Source organism: Callorhinus ursinus, unplaced genomic scaffold (assembly GCF_003265705.2).
Source record: "Callorhinus ursinus isolate GAN/ISIS: 27379988/994484 unplaced genomic scaffold, GSC_fseal_2.0 scaffold11, whole genome shotgun sequence".
Classification (NCBI taxonomy): Eukaryota; Metazoa; Chordata; class Mammalia; order Carnivora; family Otariidae; genus Callorhinus; species Callorhinus ursinus.
In genome coordinates this window covers 57,769,213-57,787,768 of record NW_027397073.1, presented here as the reverse complement: position 1 = coordinate 57,787,768, position 18,556 = coordinate 57,769,213, and the positions used below count along the sequence as shown (strand labels likewise).

General features: G+C 43.6%; 1 protein-coding gene across 5 annotated transcripts in view; it reads right to left on the bottom strand.

The window, feature by feature from the left end:
• PTPRM (protein tyrosine phosphatase receptor type M) overlaps positions 1-18,556 on the bottom strand; it is an 817,256-nt gene that overhangs the window by 35,818 nt on the left and 762,882 nt on the right. For all 5 annotated transcript variants that reach the window (XM_073898518.1, XM_073898514.1, XM_073898515.1 and 2 more), the window contains one exon: positions 16,626-16,723. In XM_073898518.1, the coding sequence (XP_073754619.1) occupies positions 16,626-16,723 (98 nt within the window). The remainder of the gene's footprint in view (positions 1-16,625; positions 16,724-18,556) is intronic.

Genomic DNA, 18,556 nt, shown 5'->3' with positions numbered 1-18,556 from the left:
TACACTCTCTGAGCCTCAGTTTACTCCTAAATAACATGGGATGATAGCACTGATTTCATAGGGGGGTTGGGAAGATTATCTGACATGAAGTACCTGGCTTATAAGAGGTTTCCTAGTTCTTAGCTCCAGACCTGCTTCCTTTGGCCCTGGGGCCTCCCTTGGGCAACATCCTTGAAGACCATTTTGAAACTGGCACTAAATCCCGAACTTCTTGAGGTCTGGATAGTTTGAATTTGGGAAAAGCATTTCATAGCCGGAGTAAGTCCCCCTTTCACATCTTCAAGCTTCTGTTGAACACCCACCCCCCTCCCCCCGCAAAGCTCCTGGGTTTCTATCTGGTTTTCCAACCGCACCCATTAATTAATATTACATATAATACTTGTAATAATGCACAACTGTGACACCCATATCCATAACACTTTTTTTTCATCAACTGCAAAGAAATGGATGGACTAATATGGCCCTTGTGCAATTATAAGGGTCGTCTTACAGACCATCTGAGGGATCATCTGTCCTGTTACTTCTCTCTTTAGTTCATGTGGATGGAAAGAGTCCTACCCAACTAGATCAGAAAGCATCAGCTCTTCCAAGGAACACATCTATCCAGATGGCTTGTTCCCACCTTAGTCAGTAGATTTGGCTTTGACTTTTAGCCATTCCCCAAAGGTAAGTCCTCCTTCCACAGGAGGGAGATTCTCCATCAGGACAATAGGACGTGTGTGTCACGTACTCTAAAGATCATTCTGAAAGAGGAGTTTCAGAAATATTTTAAGCAATGATAACATGATATCTGTATCTACATCTATGTCTACATCTACATTTATATTTATATATCTCCCGAGGGGACATTTCTTAGAGTGAAATCTGATAGATCTCTGAGAAAAAGGATCCATATTTTCTCTCAATGGAGTAACAATTTAGATTTACCCAGGAGTTTTCAGGTTTATAGTTTTAAATCTGTTGACTTTGTGCAAGTCATGAGACTGTTCTGACTAGACCATATGGAAGTTACAATTGTTCTAAGTTCTAGAATGATCTGGGATTGCACGCCACCTCATGCTAACTTTGTGGGGTCACAGTATTATCTCTATTTTATAAACACGTAATCCGAAGCTGGGAGACTCTAAGAGGCAGACTAGGAAATTGAAGGGGTCCACATTGTGCCTTCAATGTGACCAAGCCTGTGTCTGGGCTCAGGGTAGGGGTAGTGGTATCGAGGCTGCCTGCCAGTTATGCAGACAGCCCTGGAAGCCCATCATGAGCACAACCCAGTCCAGCCATTGCTGGAGTAGAGAGGGATGAGCTATGGTCTTAATTCTTGTGAAGAGACAGGCATGTAAATAACAAATCTGAGAGCAAAATGAGAGGCAAGGTTCGTAGTCGTGAGCACATTACCCAGAGCCACACTGTTTGGGTTCAAAGCTTGGACTCATTTCTCAGCTGTGTGACCTTGGGCATGTTACCTATGCTCTCTGTGGTTCCATTTTCTCATCTGCACAATAGGGATAATAATAACGTTTTGTGAAGATTAACTACATTCTTGTTCCTAAAGCTCTTAGATAGAACATGCTTGGCACAAGTAAATGTTTGCTAAAATTAGCAAAATGAAAACGGCTATTGGAAATTGTAGGAAGGAATATCACTTCTAAAGGAAGAGATTCAAAGCTGCACAAGGAAGCCCACGTCACAGATGAGATCAGAAAGATGAAGTGCAGTTTCCATGGACGGCTGGGGCAGTGAAGGCATTCTAAATGGAGAAAGTTGGCAGGGTCATCTCTAGAAAGCCTGCGTGGTCCTGAGTCCCTGTCGGGGTGGCAGGGGAGGGAGAACAGCAGTAGGAACAGGCCCTATTTCATGATCTCTAGCTGCTTCTGACACTGTCCTGGTTGAACTTTGGTGCTAGGTTTTAAAACAGCAGAAATGGTGTTGAAGAGGCGGAGGATGCAGGAAATGGATTTCTGCAAGACTAGCATTTTTAAAGGGTACTAGTTCCTTTGAGAGAGCACATGCAATCCCTGGAACCACCTCGGGGCTCTCTGCAGCCCTGCCAGCTGCTCTGCTGGGATGGGCTACTAAGGGCAGAGCGCAAGCTGGATGTGGGGATGCATACATGAACTGGCTGGGGTTGGGGGATCTAGGGGCAGGTGACTGCCCAGGTTCACATGTCAGGCATCTCTGTCACCAGCTGCGAAGTAGACAATGGCCAGTTGCCTGCAGAAGCCAGATGGGGTGATTACCATAATGGATACACCTCGGGGTTCCTAGAGGTGAGCTCCTTCTGCCCCTCCTAGGCTGTCAGGATACGACCTCTCTGGCTTATTTACAGACCAGAAATGTTCTTGAAAACATGACACACACACACACACACACACAGACACACACACACTTTTCTAGGCAGAGGCATAAAATTTATTTTTAAGGATGACTGATAAAAAAGGTAACCTCTCTAGAAAATCACACTTAGTGATAATACAGCATGGTGTAATGGAAAGAGGCCTGGTTGGCATGCAGGAGAGCATGTTGTGAGCTAGCCATGTGACTTTGTGAAAGTCACAGAAACATTCTGGTATTCAGTTTCCTTATTTGACGATGAGGAGAGTAGGTCATATGACTTCAAATTATCTCAGGTTTGAGAATTATCCTGATTACAAGACTCTAGAACGAGGTTTTTGGGAAGCCATATAGAATAGTGGTCAAGAGTGTAGTTCTGGAATTCATTGTGGGCTGACAGCTGCTAGCTGCATAACCTTGGGCCAGTTTCTTAATGTTTGAAATCTTCAGTTTATTATCTGGGAGGTGTGGATAGCATAATGCTTACACCACAGAGCCACGGTGAGGGCCTAAAGACCCACCACATTGGCTGGTGTAAGAGAAAGCTCTTATCGGTAGTTGTCATTGTGCCCCCTTACCATTGCGCCGGCACCTCTGTGGTTCAGAAGTGTGGCATGCCACGTGCTCTATTGATCACAACAGCTCACGCTCTATGGTCGATGCCAGGATTATGATGACAATCAACTTTAATTTCAGAAACACAGATCTGGGCTAAATTCCTGGGAGATAGTCTGAGAATATGCACCTGTTCCAGTGAATGTCTTTGGGAAGGTCAATGGCTCTAGGGGTTAAGGAAGCACCAAAGAGGAGTGAGCACGAGTCGCTGCCTTCCCTGGCCTGTTCCTCTGTCCTCTTCATTAGGTTATCGCAGGAATCGCTAAACAGAGCGAGAGACTTGGAAGAATTTAGGGACGTGGACAGATGACCCACCTAATACCTGACTGAGCATCATATAAATTATCCTGGGTATGCGCAATATGTGATTCAACCAGCTGAATGGATTGAAACTCCCACAAACTCACTCCTGATTTGGCTTGAGATGGCTAGGATGCCCTGGTCCCAGGTGCCTTGTCCATCTGCTGCCCATGCAGCCCCGCACCCCAAAGTGCCCTACAGACACTCGCCTGAGAGTTTTATAGCGCAGCCCCGGTCACACGTATATCTGCGAGGGCGGCATATGGCTGTAGTTTCTTGGCAGTGTAATTGGATGCAATATGGGATGATCTCAAGGCTGCAGTAGGCCTCCACCTTTGTTCTGCTCACATGAGCACCTGAAAATTGCTTTTCCCCCCACTTTGCACACTGCTGTTATATCCTATTCTTTTTGAAACCCACAGTAAGTGATGTCCTACCTTGAATGCGATTTTTTTTTTTTCCCCTTCTCTACTTTCTAGATCTGCTAACTTCATCTTCTGAGGCCTTGTTCTGCCTTGCCCTAACGGCTTGGGGTTATCTGGCTGAGTAAATATGTGAGGCAGGTGACCACCTACATAACTGCAGATCAAGTTTGTGGGAACGGAGTGAGACAAGAGAGGGTCCAAGGCCAGGCCAGGAAAGCAGTGATTCTTCAGGAAGCCCAGACACAGATGAACGTGAGGATTTTCCAGGGCCAGTCAGTTGTGGCAACACAGTGAGTGACAGGGCTCGATGGTGGTGACCAGGAAAGCCGGCCCCCCACAGTCATCTCCATGGGGTCGGCTGGAGAATGCTAAAGAGCTGAACCCAGTTACCCAGGGAGCCAGGAGCACGTGTGCTGAGAGACTCTTGGTATTCAGACCTGCAAATTTGCTTTGATCTGGCAATGTCCTGCACTATGGCAGGATCAGAGATGGCTGATAGGAAAGCATCAGAGGACTCCTAGCAGGTGAAGAATTGACTCCAAAGCCTAATTTATAACTCATCGTCCATTAGGTAAAAAAAATCACTTCGCCCTTTTATTTTTAAGGGACATAATGGATTAGGCTGAACTGCTGAGAATTAATACAAAAGGGTTAATTAAGTAGGCTAAATGTAGATTTATTTCTGTCATAACCCAAAGAGCTGCAGCGAACCCCATTCACACCCATAATGACCTCATTGTACAAAAATGTGTGACTTTGCATTTCAGCGTGTTCTCCCAACATGGAAGACGGCAAGGGAAGGACGCCAGTCCACGGAGAGTTCCCTTGCAGCAAGTAAGTTATTTTGCACTAGCTTACATATACCCTCTTCTGCTTCTTCCAAAAACAGTTATTGACTAATTTCCAATACTTTCTATGTGTCCAGACTTTCGGGATTCACAGAGGACATAAGCTACTCTTTGCTCACAGGGGCCTGTTGTCTGGCAGGGAAGGGCAAAATGGTATCCAAGGGTGTTTTGTTTCTTCTGGTATACAATTGTGTGTCATGCCTCTACTACTGGATTGTAAATGTCTTAAAGGCAGGGATCCTCCCTTCTGTCTTTCTGGCCCTCCCCTACAGCAGGTGGAGAGGTCACCTGATACCCGCACATTAAGGAGTTGCACTGGAAGAGCCACAGGAGAGACGAACAAAGACTCTGAGGGGTTAAGGTTTCTGATGCGGACAACAGCAGGGAAATAGGAGGTGTGTGAGGCAGATATGAGACTGACTCTGTCTTCCCCACGGGAAATTCATTAATTCACCGTGACAATTCACACAGAATCCAGAAGACAGACACAACAGTCTGCACTTAGAACGAATAGCAGTTGGCTATTCCCAACAAGGCAGAGCGCATTTCTGAAACTGAGGGAAGGATGTGTGAGCAAGGGAGTGTGTGTGTGTGTGTGTGTGTGTGTGAGTGTGTATGTGTGAGTGTGTGTGATGAATATATCTGGGAAGAACCTTTTATCAGGTTCAGGGACTGGGAACGTTGCAAAAGAGTAGTCTAGTCTAGTTACCCATGTGAGCAAATATGAAGGAGGGGAATAGCTTGCCTTTTAAAAAATACAGGTACGTGTACACACACACACACATGCACCCACTCACTCTCTCACACAAACACAAATATTTATTTATAGGAACACTACCAGAATAAATTTTCCAGAAATTAGGGGGAGCGTTATGGGTATCAAATTTTACATAAGAAACCTCATTACTTTAAGCCTTAAAATGCAGTACTTCGTAATTTAAAGTACATAATAAGCCTTCAGTAAGATTGGAGAATAAAGTTATGTGGTTTTCTCCTCGCTTCATTCTGAGAGTATTTGTTTTCCTTTAGACTCACGTTCTTCAAAATCATCCCCCAATTTAGTAGTCCATGAAGTGTTTCTTAGTGGAACGAGTTTGTTTTACAATTGTACCTGTTTTTCCACGTCCTTTATACCACAGTTTACCTTTCAATTAAGGAGATTTGCTATCCACATTGGACTGATGGACATTAGGTAACAATGCTGATTCTGTAATGGACTGGGGGGGAGTTAGATACCTATTTCTATGCACCAGGAGATAGTCTTCCAGATGCAAAAGTCACACTTGCAGCTACACAGAACACGATGGGGTGTGCATAGATTATCTTTATTAAATGCTTGCAAGAGTTCTCTAAGGCAGTCACGTTCTCCCCCAAACCCTTTTCCTGCTGCACGCAAGGGACAGAGGTGGTACCACTGATCAGAAATGTAAGATTGCTTGATTGTGTCCCTTGATAAACCGGTGGATTGCGATAGGCAATTTTGAGAACTTTTAAAAAGAATACCTTCTCTCAAAATACTAATTTACTGTAGTCCGATTATAGCATTTTGAAAAGAAAGTTTATAAATTATAGACTGAGCATCTTTTACGGCCTGCATAAATTAAATATAGATAGAACACCAACAGAATTGGTCCCACTGGTAGCTAATCACACACCGCAATACTCCACTCTAGATCTACAAAATTCATGTGCGACAGTGCAGAAGAAATAGGAGTGGACAGCTCTCTCCTGAGGAAGCGACACTCATGTCTTTTCCCTGAATCATTCCCTTTTGAAAATCCAGACTCCATACTTTCCTTCTGCTGCTGGTGTTCAGAGCAGACACAGTGAGCGCCAGGGAGGTCCCAAGGCCACGGGCATTAAAAGAGAGCTCAGCTGCAGATGCATCTGTTATTCAAGCAGATCTTGGAGACAGAATGTAAGCGATAAACACACAAATACTCCTCCTGTAAACATGGAATTTTAGATCTCATTGGGCACCCATGTCCCTTCATTTCCAGGATGCGTAAACTAAGGCTTGGCGGTGAGAACCGGTTAGTTTAGTCCCTGAGAAATGCCCACGATGCCCTCGTGTTCACCTCTGTCATGAGATGAGGTCAGTTCTGTGACGACGCTGGCTACTGGCTGTCCCAGGATTCCCGCGCAGCCTGGCCCTTCTTGCCGCCAACCGCGTCTTGCTTATTCCCTTCCCTATTCTTACCTTCTTCCTAAGACAGGAGTGTGCCAGCTCCCAGCCCAGGCCAACACCCTTCCCCTGTGTTCTTGGGCCTCCCTCAAATCGCTATTTCCCCAGTCTCCTCAAGTCTTTCAGCCCATGGCCTTGCTTGGATCATCACCAGGAAAACGAATGTTATCAGGAGAGGGTGCAATTCCAGGGTTGTTGTTTATATTTTGGATCCATTTATTTAAATGCATCCTCATCTGTCTCTGTTCTCCCGGCTCAGAGAACAAGATGTCATCCTTCATAAGGCTGAACTGAAGACCAGCACTCTGCATCCCGGCCCTCCTGCCCCCTTGGGGAAAAAACTCCCTCGGCTGTCTACTCGTTGATGTTCAATTTCTCTTTCTCCTGATTCTTTCAACACATAAAATTTTCAAAGGTCTTCCACCTTTAAAATATCCTTTAATTGTTAATGCCCCTCTGTCGGCTGCCATGTTTCTCTCTCTTCCCTCCTCAGCTAAGCTTCTGTTAAGTTTAAACTCAGTCAGTATGTCCTCATTTTCTACTCTGGCCTTGACCCTGCAGACTGCCTCCAGCCTGCCCTGTCTATGGTGAGTATGTGTTGTTTGGTCACTCAACCTCGCTAATGTATTCTTGACTTCCTTTTGGGGAACTCCTTCTTCCTTATGGGGTGGCTTGTCATTTCGGAGCCCTGGACAGCAAGGGATGAGCATATGAACCAACTTGGAGGCGTCAGATGCTCTGTCCCCATTACGGGAACCCCAGGCACAGTGAAAATGGCCCGGGAGTTGTCAGCACGTGTCCTCTCCGTACCAGCACCTTGACCAGACTGGCTGTGACGTCCCTCTGCTCACTGGCCCTCTGGACTTGGTGCCTTCTTTCCTGTTTGCAAGCCTTCTTCTCACCAACATGCTGAGCTCCTAACATTCTTCCAGTAGATTTCCCTTTGGTTTAAATTAGCCTGAGTTGATTTCTGTTGCATACCCTCAAAGGACCCTGATGGGTCATCCCTCCGAAACTACTCAGGCAGAAGGTCACCAAAGACCTTTTCCTTGTTACATCCAGTGGCTAGTTTTCTGCCTTTAGATTACATCCTCTGTTTCTGCAGCATCTCCTCTGTGTCCCTTTCTCCCTGTCACTCTCACTCAGTCCTTCAGAGCACATCCAGCTCTCTGCGCTAAAGCATTCATTCACTCCATGTTCATTTTGAACACATTTCTGCAGTTTCCCTTAGGGGATGCGTGGTTCCCTCTGCCTAGAGCACCCTTCCCTCCCTTCTTTCCTGATGAAATCCTAGTTGCTCCTCCACACTCAGCCCCATGCACTTCCTCTGGGAAGCATATATTGACAAACCCCTCCAACCTCAGCTCTCAGGCTGATGAGGGGCCTCTCGTAGGAACTACCAGAGCATTCTGAAACCTCTGTCATACACAGAGGTCTGTGTCCCCATTCCTGTGGACACGCTTAATTTATCTTTGTAGCTCCAGCCTCCTGTGTCTATACACACTGTTGGGTGTATACCCCTGGCTCATTTCCTGAAGGAATCCCCTCTCACCTGTATGTGACTTTCCTGTCCCCTCGCCCCTTTCAAAACTTGTACCTTCAATCTTTGCTTCCCATTGCATCTTCTTTTCAGACTCCCAACTATGCTCATGTCTACCCTACCACCACCGCCACCACCCACACACTCAGTCCCACACATGCGTGCCCCCCCTCCGGTGTGAGCACATCCTGAGCTTTGCTTACCTCTAGGTGCTGCTCCATCTCTTTCCTTTGATTTACTTCTCCAAGAACAAGCTACTCTACTGTCCTTACCACACACAGAGCCACTGTTCCATTGCCACTGCATTCATGGTTATCACACCACCTAAACCTGGTGTGTACCAAAGATGGGGCGGGGGGCGCCCTGTGGAACTGTGGAGAGAACATGGGCTTTGGAACAAAACATTCTAGACCCTCCAGCTCTGTGCCCTTGGCCAAATTATTTCTCACTGAGCTATAGTTTGCTAACTCGGAAAACAGAAATCTTTGTGTGTATCTCAGAGGGTGACCATGATAACTAAAATAAGGCTTGTTCAGTCATTTAGCAGAATGCTTGGCACAGAATAGGTGCTCAGTACATTTTGTTGTTTACCTCTCTTTCCCCTGAGGTACCTGGCCTCTCTGCAGCTTTTGTCAACACTGCTTACCTTCTCCTTCTCATTGAAACTGTAGCATCTCTTACTCAGGATTCTGGGGTCTCTTAGTGCTTGCCTTATTTCTCTTGTACATCACATTCAGTCTCCATTCGGAGCTCTTCTTTCCCTGTCTGCCCCTAAATATAGGTATTCTCTGGTGCTCTGTCTTCACTTCTGCTCTTCTTTCTCTCTCTGTTTTTTCCCATAAATGCCATGCCTCTGTTACAGTAGTTATCACTTTGCATTTTAACTTTTTTGTTTGCCTGTCTTTCTATCACTTAGGTCATGTCATATCTTTTCATCTTGATATCCCCAGTCTTGCCCAAAGGCTAGCACATAGTAGATGCTCAGTAAACCAAGGGAGAATCACACATTTCATAGTTAGTCTATATGTCTTTCTGGAAAGCCCCACATTGTTCATTCAGTGTCCCAAACTCAGCATGTCCAAAATGAATCATGTTGATTTCTTCTAAAGCTGCTTTTTCTTTTTTTGGAGGGGAGGGTTAGAGCGAAGGGTTACTCTTCTTGATTAATATTCTTCACATCAATCCAAGTCATAATGGTAGAAACCTTCAGTTCTTTTCCCTTATCAGCATCCCCAGATAACACCCAAATCGTATGTCTCCCATAAATTCCCAATGCCACTGCCACAACTCAAGTCCACGTCATCTCTCACTGAGAGTCTTGCTCCAACCCGACTTGTCTCCATGCCTTCTGTCTCCTTTCTAACCCTTTCTGCAGTGGCTGCTACAGCTGTCTTTCAACAACACTAATTAGAACATGATTCACCAGCTTGATGCCTTCCATTAGAACAAAAACGCCACCACTCCCTGCGTCTACCTTTGCCTCCTCCTAGGGAGGCCACAGCTAGCCTTCCAGCCTCAGTTAGCTGCCCTTCCCCATCAGCCCTCACAGCTGCATCAGACCACTTGCTCTTTCCCATTTTGCCATTTGCTCCCTTTCTCTGTGTTTTTCCTACAGTGGTTACGGCCCCGTTTCTCCCAACAGACCCAGCTCCTCGCTGTGTTCTCTGTGATGTCTCTTATGTTTCCTCAGGCAGAATTAGCCCTGCACTGGTGCTGTCATTCTTGTGACTCACATGTATTATAGCTCATTGCTTAAATGGTTTCCTATTACCATTTTTATGTTCCTTGAGGACAAGTGCATCACAAACATCTTTGTATTTCTTAGTGCCATGGATACAGTAAGTGTATCATTACATGTTGGAGACGTCGTGCTGGAAAGAGAGCAGAAAGCCTACTTTTGGGTTAATTTGTGAATAAGACAAAGTGGGCTCTTTTGTTAGTTTTCTAACATTTTAAAGAGGGGGACTGAGAAAACCTTTGGGCAGCGAAAACCTCAAAGGCTCAGTGGGGCAGCTAGGGAGTCGTCCTTCCTGGAGGAGCAGGCTGGCATGGCGGGGTCAACAGAGGGTCCCTCTCCTGCTGCTCAGAGCTCAGTACCCGTTAGTGCCTTGCTTCCTGGGTGGTACGCTGGGGGCAGGTGCCGTGAGTTGTGGCAGTGTCTGGGTGGGAGTCATCACAGGCTACAGTACCGACGTCGCTCCCTTTTCCCTGGTTTTGCGTTCAAGTTATGGAGGGAGGTAAGGCTTGAATCGGCTACATTAATATGATCATTGAGATGGTTGCTGGTAGATCGAAATGGTGAGGAATGTTTGTTGAACGAGTATAAGTTAATCAAAGGCTAATACTATAATTACCCAGGTCACAAAATATCACTCTTAAATATCCAGTTCATTAAAAAAGACCTATGAAAGGCAATCATGAGAGTTCAAGACAGAAAAACTTTAGTAATAGCCATAAAAAGATTTGTCTCTTCCCTTTTAGGTATGAGTTTGATGTCTTAGAAGAACTTGAGAGATTTTGTACAAATATTGTTGGTGTTCTGTACTGTTTGGCATTACCTGGGTTATTCCTACTATCAAGCACTATTTCCACATTTTATAAAGGGGCAATCTTGCCTTTCTCTTGCTTCTTCCATTGATCCTGGATCTGGTGGCTTTCGGAGAGAAGCAGATGTTCTTTGTTGTACCGGACAGGGGCACTTGGAAACTTAATATACCTTCCTTGCATGTGAATTAGAGAGTTAATTCTGACATTTAGTGTTCATCTTAAGCTTCTTTCTTTTGTTACTCTTTTAGTAACAAATGTTGTGAAAGAAATCCCAAGCCAACCTCTATGGGTTGATAATAATCTTTAACGCATCCATTTTGGTGGTTCCATGCATCCTCTACATTGATAGAGGTTAACATCTCTGGCCTTGGCTTCTCTTAGCTCCAAAACACTTTATCACCTGTTATCAGAACTCCTCACAGCAACTCAAAAATAATTTTCCTATATGACTATGAAACCTCATTTGGATTTTTAATAAACAGTCACATTCTAATGAGGTCTTCATAAAACTGACTAAATATGTTTAGAAATCATTAGCTTAAATTACCAGTGCAAAAATCTCCTTTGGGAGTCAGGCAGATTTGGTTATAAGATTTTTGGCAGATGGATTAGTGTAACAACACAACAGAGTTTCTGCATCTCCACACAAACGGTGTAAATGGGAATGCCTGGGAAACAGGCGACTGGATAAAAAGCTCAATGTCCCTCAGGTGGGTTCATTAAAGAGGGAAAACAATCACAACACATTCCGGAGCAATTTAAGTGCCAGGTGTGCAGCCCCCGGCAGGTGCCAGGAAAACTGACAAGGGTCCCTTCCCAGAACATACGGGCTGAAAGGCGATGCACGGTGGTGACAAGGAAGTCTTAGATAATGACAGGTCCTGGCAGCTGTACCGGGGATCCCGCTGGAGGGAAGTGCAGCCTCTGTGTCTTTGGCACCAGGTGCTGCCGACAGGGAGGGCTTCCCAGGGGCTCCAGCACCGGCAATTACAGCCGCCTAATGCAGAGCGCTTAGGGGCAAAAATCAGGGGAAAGCAGGTTCCCAGCTCTGACTTAATGAATCAGCAGCAAGCCTGTGTAAACAAACAGGCATCCGCCTAGCTCATGCCTAATTCATGAAGGACACACCATGTGCAGTAAACATGGTAAGTAGGTAGTTGCTGCCCTTAAAAACCATGTCATTTTAATTTCTTCGGCAGTTTGTTGTTGCTGTTTTTAAGCATGGAAAATGGGGAAGTAATCTCTAAACAAATGTGCGGGATTAACAATGGGAAGTGGCTTGGGAAAAGGGTAGTGCGTTTTCCCGGAGGGAATGTGACTTCTTGTCAAAACCCCCAAATCACGCCAGGCATTTCAAGGACAGATGCCGTTAAATTCATTACTAATTGAAGGCGGACCCATCCATGGAGCTGACGGGTAACGAGGTGAGCATTCTTCACAGCTGACCACATCCCCACAAACCTGGTATGGATTCGGAAGGATTTTTTTTTTAATTTTTTTTAATAAGCTTACCAGGCCTAAAATTACTGAGTTTCTTTAAGCCTATGGGCTTTCATTTATGGGTAAACCTGAAACCTAGTCACCCTCTCCCCTGCATACTTTTAAAAGCTGGGATTTCCACGGTTACTTGTCCGAAGGAATAGTTTCCATCCCAAGAACCAACAGTGACTATCCTATACGGGGTGGGTCCAGGTGCCTGATGGAAGGAACAGACCACCACCGCATGGCCTTTAGTTTTTCTTTTTCCAAAGCCAGGTAACTCAAAATGCAAATGCAAATATGTGCAATTTGAGGTGGTGAATAACTTTTAAGGAGTACGGTCACGGTGAATATAAGGCACCGTGCCAGCAGTTTCCAGTTCTCTCTCTCCTTATCGTCCACAAGCAGTCAACAGGTATTTGTGAAATGAACGCAGGGTTCAGAATCCACCAAACATACATTTCAGGGAAAGAAACTCATGTACACGAAAACAGACCTTCTTTAGCTTAGCTCTTCCATGTTAACCTAGCATAGGCTAATTGCTCTCTGACACTGAATTGGAATGAAATCTCCTTCATTCATTTCATTGGGCAGTTACTGAGTGCCAGAAGGCAGAAACCAAAAATTCTGATGGCGTGGAATTTTTATTTTTCAGGAGTCATTACTGCTTTCACAGCAAAAGAATGGGATGAAAAAGATAACTATAGACATCACTATAGGTCTTAGGTTTGTCGGTGGAAAGGTAAGTGTGACACTAATACCTATATTTACGAAGTCCTCAGAAGGGGCTGGGAACTTCTCTAACCACCTGACGCGTAGAAATTCACTTAATGTTTACAAGAACCCTATGAAGCAGGTGCCATGACATCCCCACCGCCCAGGTGAAAGGTGGGTGGCAGAAAGGTTGGGTGGCCCCTTCTAGGCCAGGTATCCAGGGAGCACCTGCTACCCCAGTCTCTAAGCCAGCTCCCCTGCTCCGTGTTCCAGCAGAGGGAACTGAAAGACAAGAAACAGTTTTTGTACTTTCGGGACATAAAATACTGCTTTGTAAGTTTTTGTACTTCACGTATTGGTCTCCTGGTATCTATCCCATTGTCTTATCACATTATATCTTTTATTGTACAGAAAGTTTTCCATTTTAATATGGTCAGATGTCCCATTTCTTTCCTTAGAACGTTGAACTTTTGGTATCTTTGAAACATTCTTTAAAAAAAAAGGTCATAAATATTTTCCTTCATATTTTCTTCTAAAAGTTTTATTTTATTTTTATTTTTTTAAAAGATTTTATTTATTTTTTGACACAGAGAGACAGCAAGAGAGGGAACACAGCAGAGGGAGTGGGGGAGAGGGAGAAGCAGGCTTCCCGCGGAGCAGGGAGCCCGATGCAGGGCTCGATCCCAGGACCCTGGGATCACGACCCGAGCCAAAGGCAGATGTTAACAACTGAGCCACCCAGGCGCCCCTCTTCTAAAAGTTTTAAAGCTTAATTTATAGTTAACTTAAGTTTTAAAGCTTAATTTAAAGCTTTATTTTGGTCTTTATTTGGTATTCATTTTTGGATGTTTTATGATTTTTTCTTTTTTGTCCACATCAATAACCAAATGTCCCAACTCATCTCATTGTGAAGCTCATGCTTTCTCCACATATGGCCATAGTCAACATCTGGGCTAGTTTGACCTGTCGGTCTATTTCTCTCTTCCCAATTTATGGGACTTATAATTTTCTATTTTCCTATGTCTTTGTCTGGTTTTGATGTCAAGGTTATACTAGTCTCCTAAAATAAAGTAGGGGAGCAGTCTTGCTTTATCTCTTCTCTTCAAATAATTTTTATAAGATCCAGATTCTCCATTCCTTGAAATATTTAGTAGAACACACCTGTAAATACATTTGGGACTGGTGCTTTTCCATGGGTCAGTTTTTAGCCATAATTCACTTTTTAATTAATGTCTATTCAGAATTTGTTTCCTTTTGAGTAAGTGTTGGAAAATCATATTTGTTAAGAAACTTACCTAATTTATGTCAATTTCAAATTTATTGTTAGTTACCATCTTATCTATTATGATAAAAGAATCTTTATCCTATTCCAAATATCAGGAACTTTTGGCTTTCTATTTTTTACTTCAGATTGCCAGATGTCTGTCTAGTTCATGAATCTCCTCACAAAGCCTTTTTGATTCTGTTGATTTTTTATTATTGTTTCTTTGCTTTTCACTTAATAATTATCTGCTCTTCTATTTATTATTTCCTCTTTAGTTGTACTCTGTTCTTCACATATCTTCTTGAATTAGATACTTAATCTCTCTCCTTTTCTAACAACATTTAAAACATATACATCCTTTTAGGTACTATTTTATTTGCACCCTATAAGTTTACTCTCTGATACTTCTTTATTCAGGTTCAAACTATGTTCTGATTTATATCAGGGCATTTTACTTTGACCCATGAGTTGGTGGAAGTGCTTTCTCACCTAGATCCTCAGTGAAGACTGATCTGCCTCTTTTTTACTTCCTGGTTCTGGTGTCCGGCTGGCTTTCCCCCTTCTGCCTCCCTCCACCTTCCCCTGGACAGTCCTTTCTCTGAGTGTCTACCTTTTGTGGCAGCCTCAGTTCAAATTCCTAGTCCTGCACAGGCCTAAGACATTATCTTCTGTTCTCAGTGGGCTGTAAAACCCAAGATCCGTGATTGCAAAGGTTGAGGCCCGCTCCCCACTCCCTCCAAGACTCACCCTCCCCACCCGCCCAGCTTCCAGAGAATAGTGCCTGTGTCCACTCTCTGTCTGGTCCTCATTCTTCTGGTTTCTAGTAGTTTCCTTTTTTGAGAGCTAAGCTAAACATTTTTAACATGTATATTTACATTTACACGTGATTTATACGTATATTACATACAAACATGAAAACACATTTATATTTTATCTAGAATTTCTAGATGTTCGTAGGAGGAGGGTTTTCAGATTATTTAGTTTGCTATTTTTGCTAGAATTCGAAGTATCTCCTACTTCTTAATGTCTCTCTTCTTGAGTTGCATCTCCTGATACTTCTGAAAATCCTTTTTTGGAAAGCTTTATTGAAGTATAATTGATATACAATTACAACATACAGTGCTAACTTGATGAGTTTCGACTATGCGTACATCCTGATGGTATCACTATAATCAAGGTAATAGACATATCCAATGCCTCCCCAGGTTTCCTGTGTCCCTTTGTTGTTTCATTTTTTGTAAGAACACTCAACATGAGATGTACCCTCCTAACAAAGTAGGTGCACAAAACCATACTGTTAACTTTGTAAGCACTATTTCCCCCAGCAGAACTCCAGAACTTACTCATCTAGTGTAACTGAAACTTTGTACCCACTGAACATCAACTCCACATTTCTCTCTCCTCCCAGCCCTTGGCAACCACCATGGTATCCTCTGCTTCTATGAATGTGACTATTTTGGAAAATTCATATAAGTAGAATCATGTATTTTGTGACTGGCTTATTTCACTTAACATGATGTCCTCCAGGTTCATCCACGTTGTTGTAAATGGCAGGATTTCCCCATTTTTTAAGGCTGACCAAGAATCTTAAGAAACAACCCCTGGATGGCGTCTGCCCCCATATTTCACTTCTAGGCTTAATCTCCAGGCTGCCCTTGCTGCCGAGGGTCAATCTCAGAAGATCAACCTTCTCTAAGAAGTAAAGGGTTCTTGAGTGGAGCAGAGCCGTAGACCCTACTATAAAACAAAGCAACTGCACTCTGTGTATATTCTCATTTTTAAATTCCACTTTGGACATAATCCCACCACTACCGAGGTCATAACTACGGAAGCATTTCCTGGTTAAACAAAAATAGCTCTCATTACCAGTTCCTCCAGATAAAGCAGTACAAGACTTTGGGCGCAGATGATGATCTCTGTTTTACAGGTTAAGAAACAGAGGACCAGGAAAGGAAAAAGTAAGCAAGAGGAGATGCAGGAATGCCCTGCTAATGACTGCACCCAGTGCTGTACACTGTTTTTAGAGTCAATTTTCCCGAGTTAGAATGCAGTCATGTCTAATGCAGTGCCTATTGAGTTTTGACACCCAACAACAAGTGTTCGTGTTTAGAGGTGTTATTGTGTGCTCAATATAGCCAGATAACAACTGCTTTTAAATCTTGAGTGCCTTTCCTGTCTGTTGCTATCGCAACAAATGAAAGCAATTCAGTCTATGTTTACTGATGATTTATAAGCAAGTGCAGCAAGCGATAGGAGGCAGTGCAGTAGTTCATGATTTCTGGAGTATACATGATACTTCAAAAGCCTATTCTTGCCTTACTTCATGTTACCAGCTGAGCAAGGAACACGTGGCAGTGTAGGTGGAGAGCCGACTTACCCTTCCCACTTCCACGAGGTTGGTGACCATTATGATGCTTGCGGTGTTTTCGTGCCACACCATCCTCCAGAAGTCATAGATGGTCTCTTGCATTGGTCCTGCAGCAAAATGGAACATAGGCTTTTTTTTTTTTAAGTTTGCAACTGGAAGATTTCTGGGGCTTGCAAGTAAAATGATTAATATCCACAGGCAGTCCCCTCACTCTTATAGATGGACTTGGCTCTCCTTTCTAGTGTTGATGCAAATGGGACTCTTTCTCAAACAGCACCCATAGAAATACTGAATTTTTCATTCATGGTTGAATTTTCTCAGGTCATCAAATGTATCTGCATTTGAGCTCTTTCTACCCCTCTTAAACTACTGCTGTGAAAGAAAGTTATTTCTCTATCATTTAGCTATTTTATCTCCATAATACTCAAGAGTGAAATTTTTAAAAAGTGGGTAACATTATTCTTCCTGCTAACAACTGGCAGATATCCCAGGGAAATGGCAGATAGAATGAAATGAGCCTCTATAGGAAAAATGGCCTTTTCTTGTTTCTAATATTTTTCTTATTCTGTGCTGTCAGAGTAATCCTCTTTTTTTTTTTTTCACCTGACTTCCAAAAGTGAGAGAGAAGTTAGACTTTTAAGCAGTTGTACTTCCTGTCACTGACCATGATCAGCATCTTGGGCTCAGCTCTTGAGATCTGAGTATTCAAAAGCTCTTTCTTACGGACTGGGAAGAAAAAGGGGAGACAGGCATTATAAAACGTCATTTCTATAGATACTAGCAGGTATAGGAAGTTGGAATATAAAATTTCTTTGAATCCAGATTTGTAAAAACCCTAATCTCTACCCTATGCTCATGCATATTTGAGGGTGTGAGCATCACAGTATAAATCTTTGTAAGACAAGCAGAAATGCAAGGAAATGAGAGGAGTATAACTTCGAAGGCATGAGAGTCCCATGATACGTGTGGAATCATACAAATATTCAGGCACATGCTGGGACCAGGACCCAATCGTACCATAGGATCTTGACATTGCAGATTACTGGATTGGAAGCTCAAATATTTGGATTTGAGATTTGCCTCTGCCTTTTAACTGGCTGTGTGATTTTGGACAAGTTAGCCACCATGAGCTTCAGTGTCATCATCGTTCTTTATCTACATACTGATTTCAGTAACACTTCTCAGGGTTATTTTGAGGATCCATGGAGTTAACGCATACTCGGGCATTTTATAAATAGCAGAGCATTAGAACAAAGGCAAGGTGTGTTTAAATATATTTATGAATGGTCCTTCCTTGGCTAAGGTTTGGACACTGAGCAATGGTGGCACACCTGGAAGCCCCCTTCAATCACCTTCCATTCATCTTGACCAATTATCAGCTGGTTCTTGTATAATTTTACTTCTCCTGCTTTGCCATCAAAACCTCCTTCCCATCTGTCCACAACACAAGCTTCTGTCATTCCTCCTCGCTGCTCTGACTACACACTCACCCTTTCTGTGAAAACTGACTCCACCTTCTGATGTCTCTGAGGCTCGTCCCTTTATAGGACCATGCACACCGCCTCTCACAAAGCTGCGCCTGCCATTTCAGCCCATGTCCCTTGGCATGTGTGTGCCATTCTCTTGATGTATGGGCTGAAGATTTCAATGACTTCAATCTAAGGTTACAGAGGGGACAAGTAAACATTGGATCTTCTCTATTACTACCTTTCTAGCTTGTGGAAAAGAATATTCACAGCTTGTCACTTATTCACAAGAAAGAAAAATACCCCGAGTCTATCTTTGTGTAAACAGATAGTCTTCCCAGCATACCCACCAAACAAAGGGGTAGTCCAGACACTTTCTGCTTCCTTCACTAGACACACAGGCCTGTGCCACCTACTCTGAAAGTTCCAGAAACAGTTCTTATGACAGTGGTTATAGTGGATGAATCAGATACT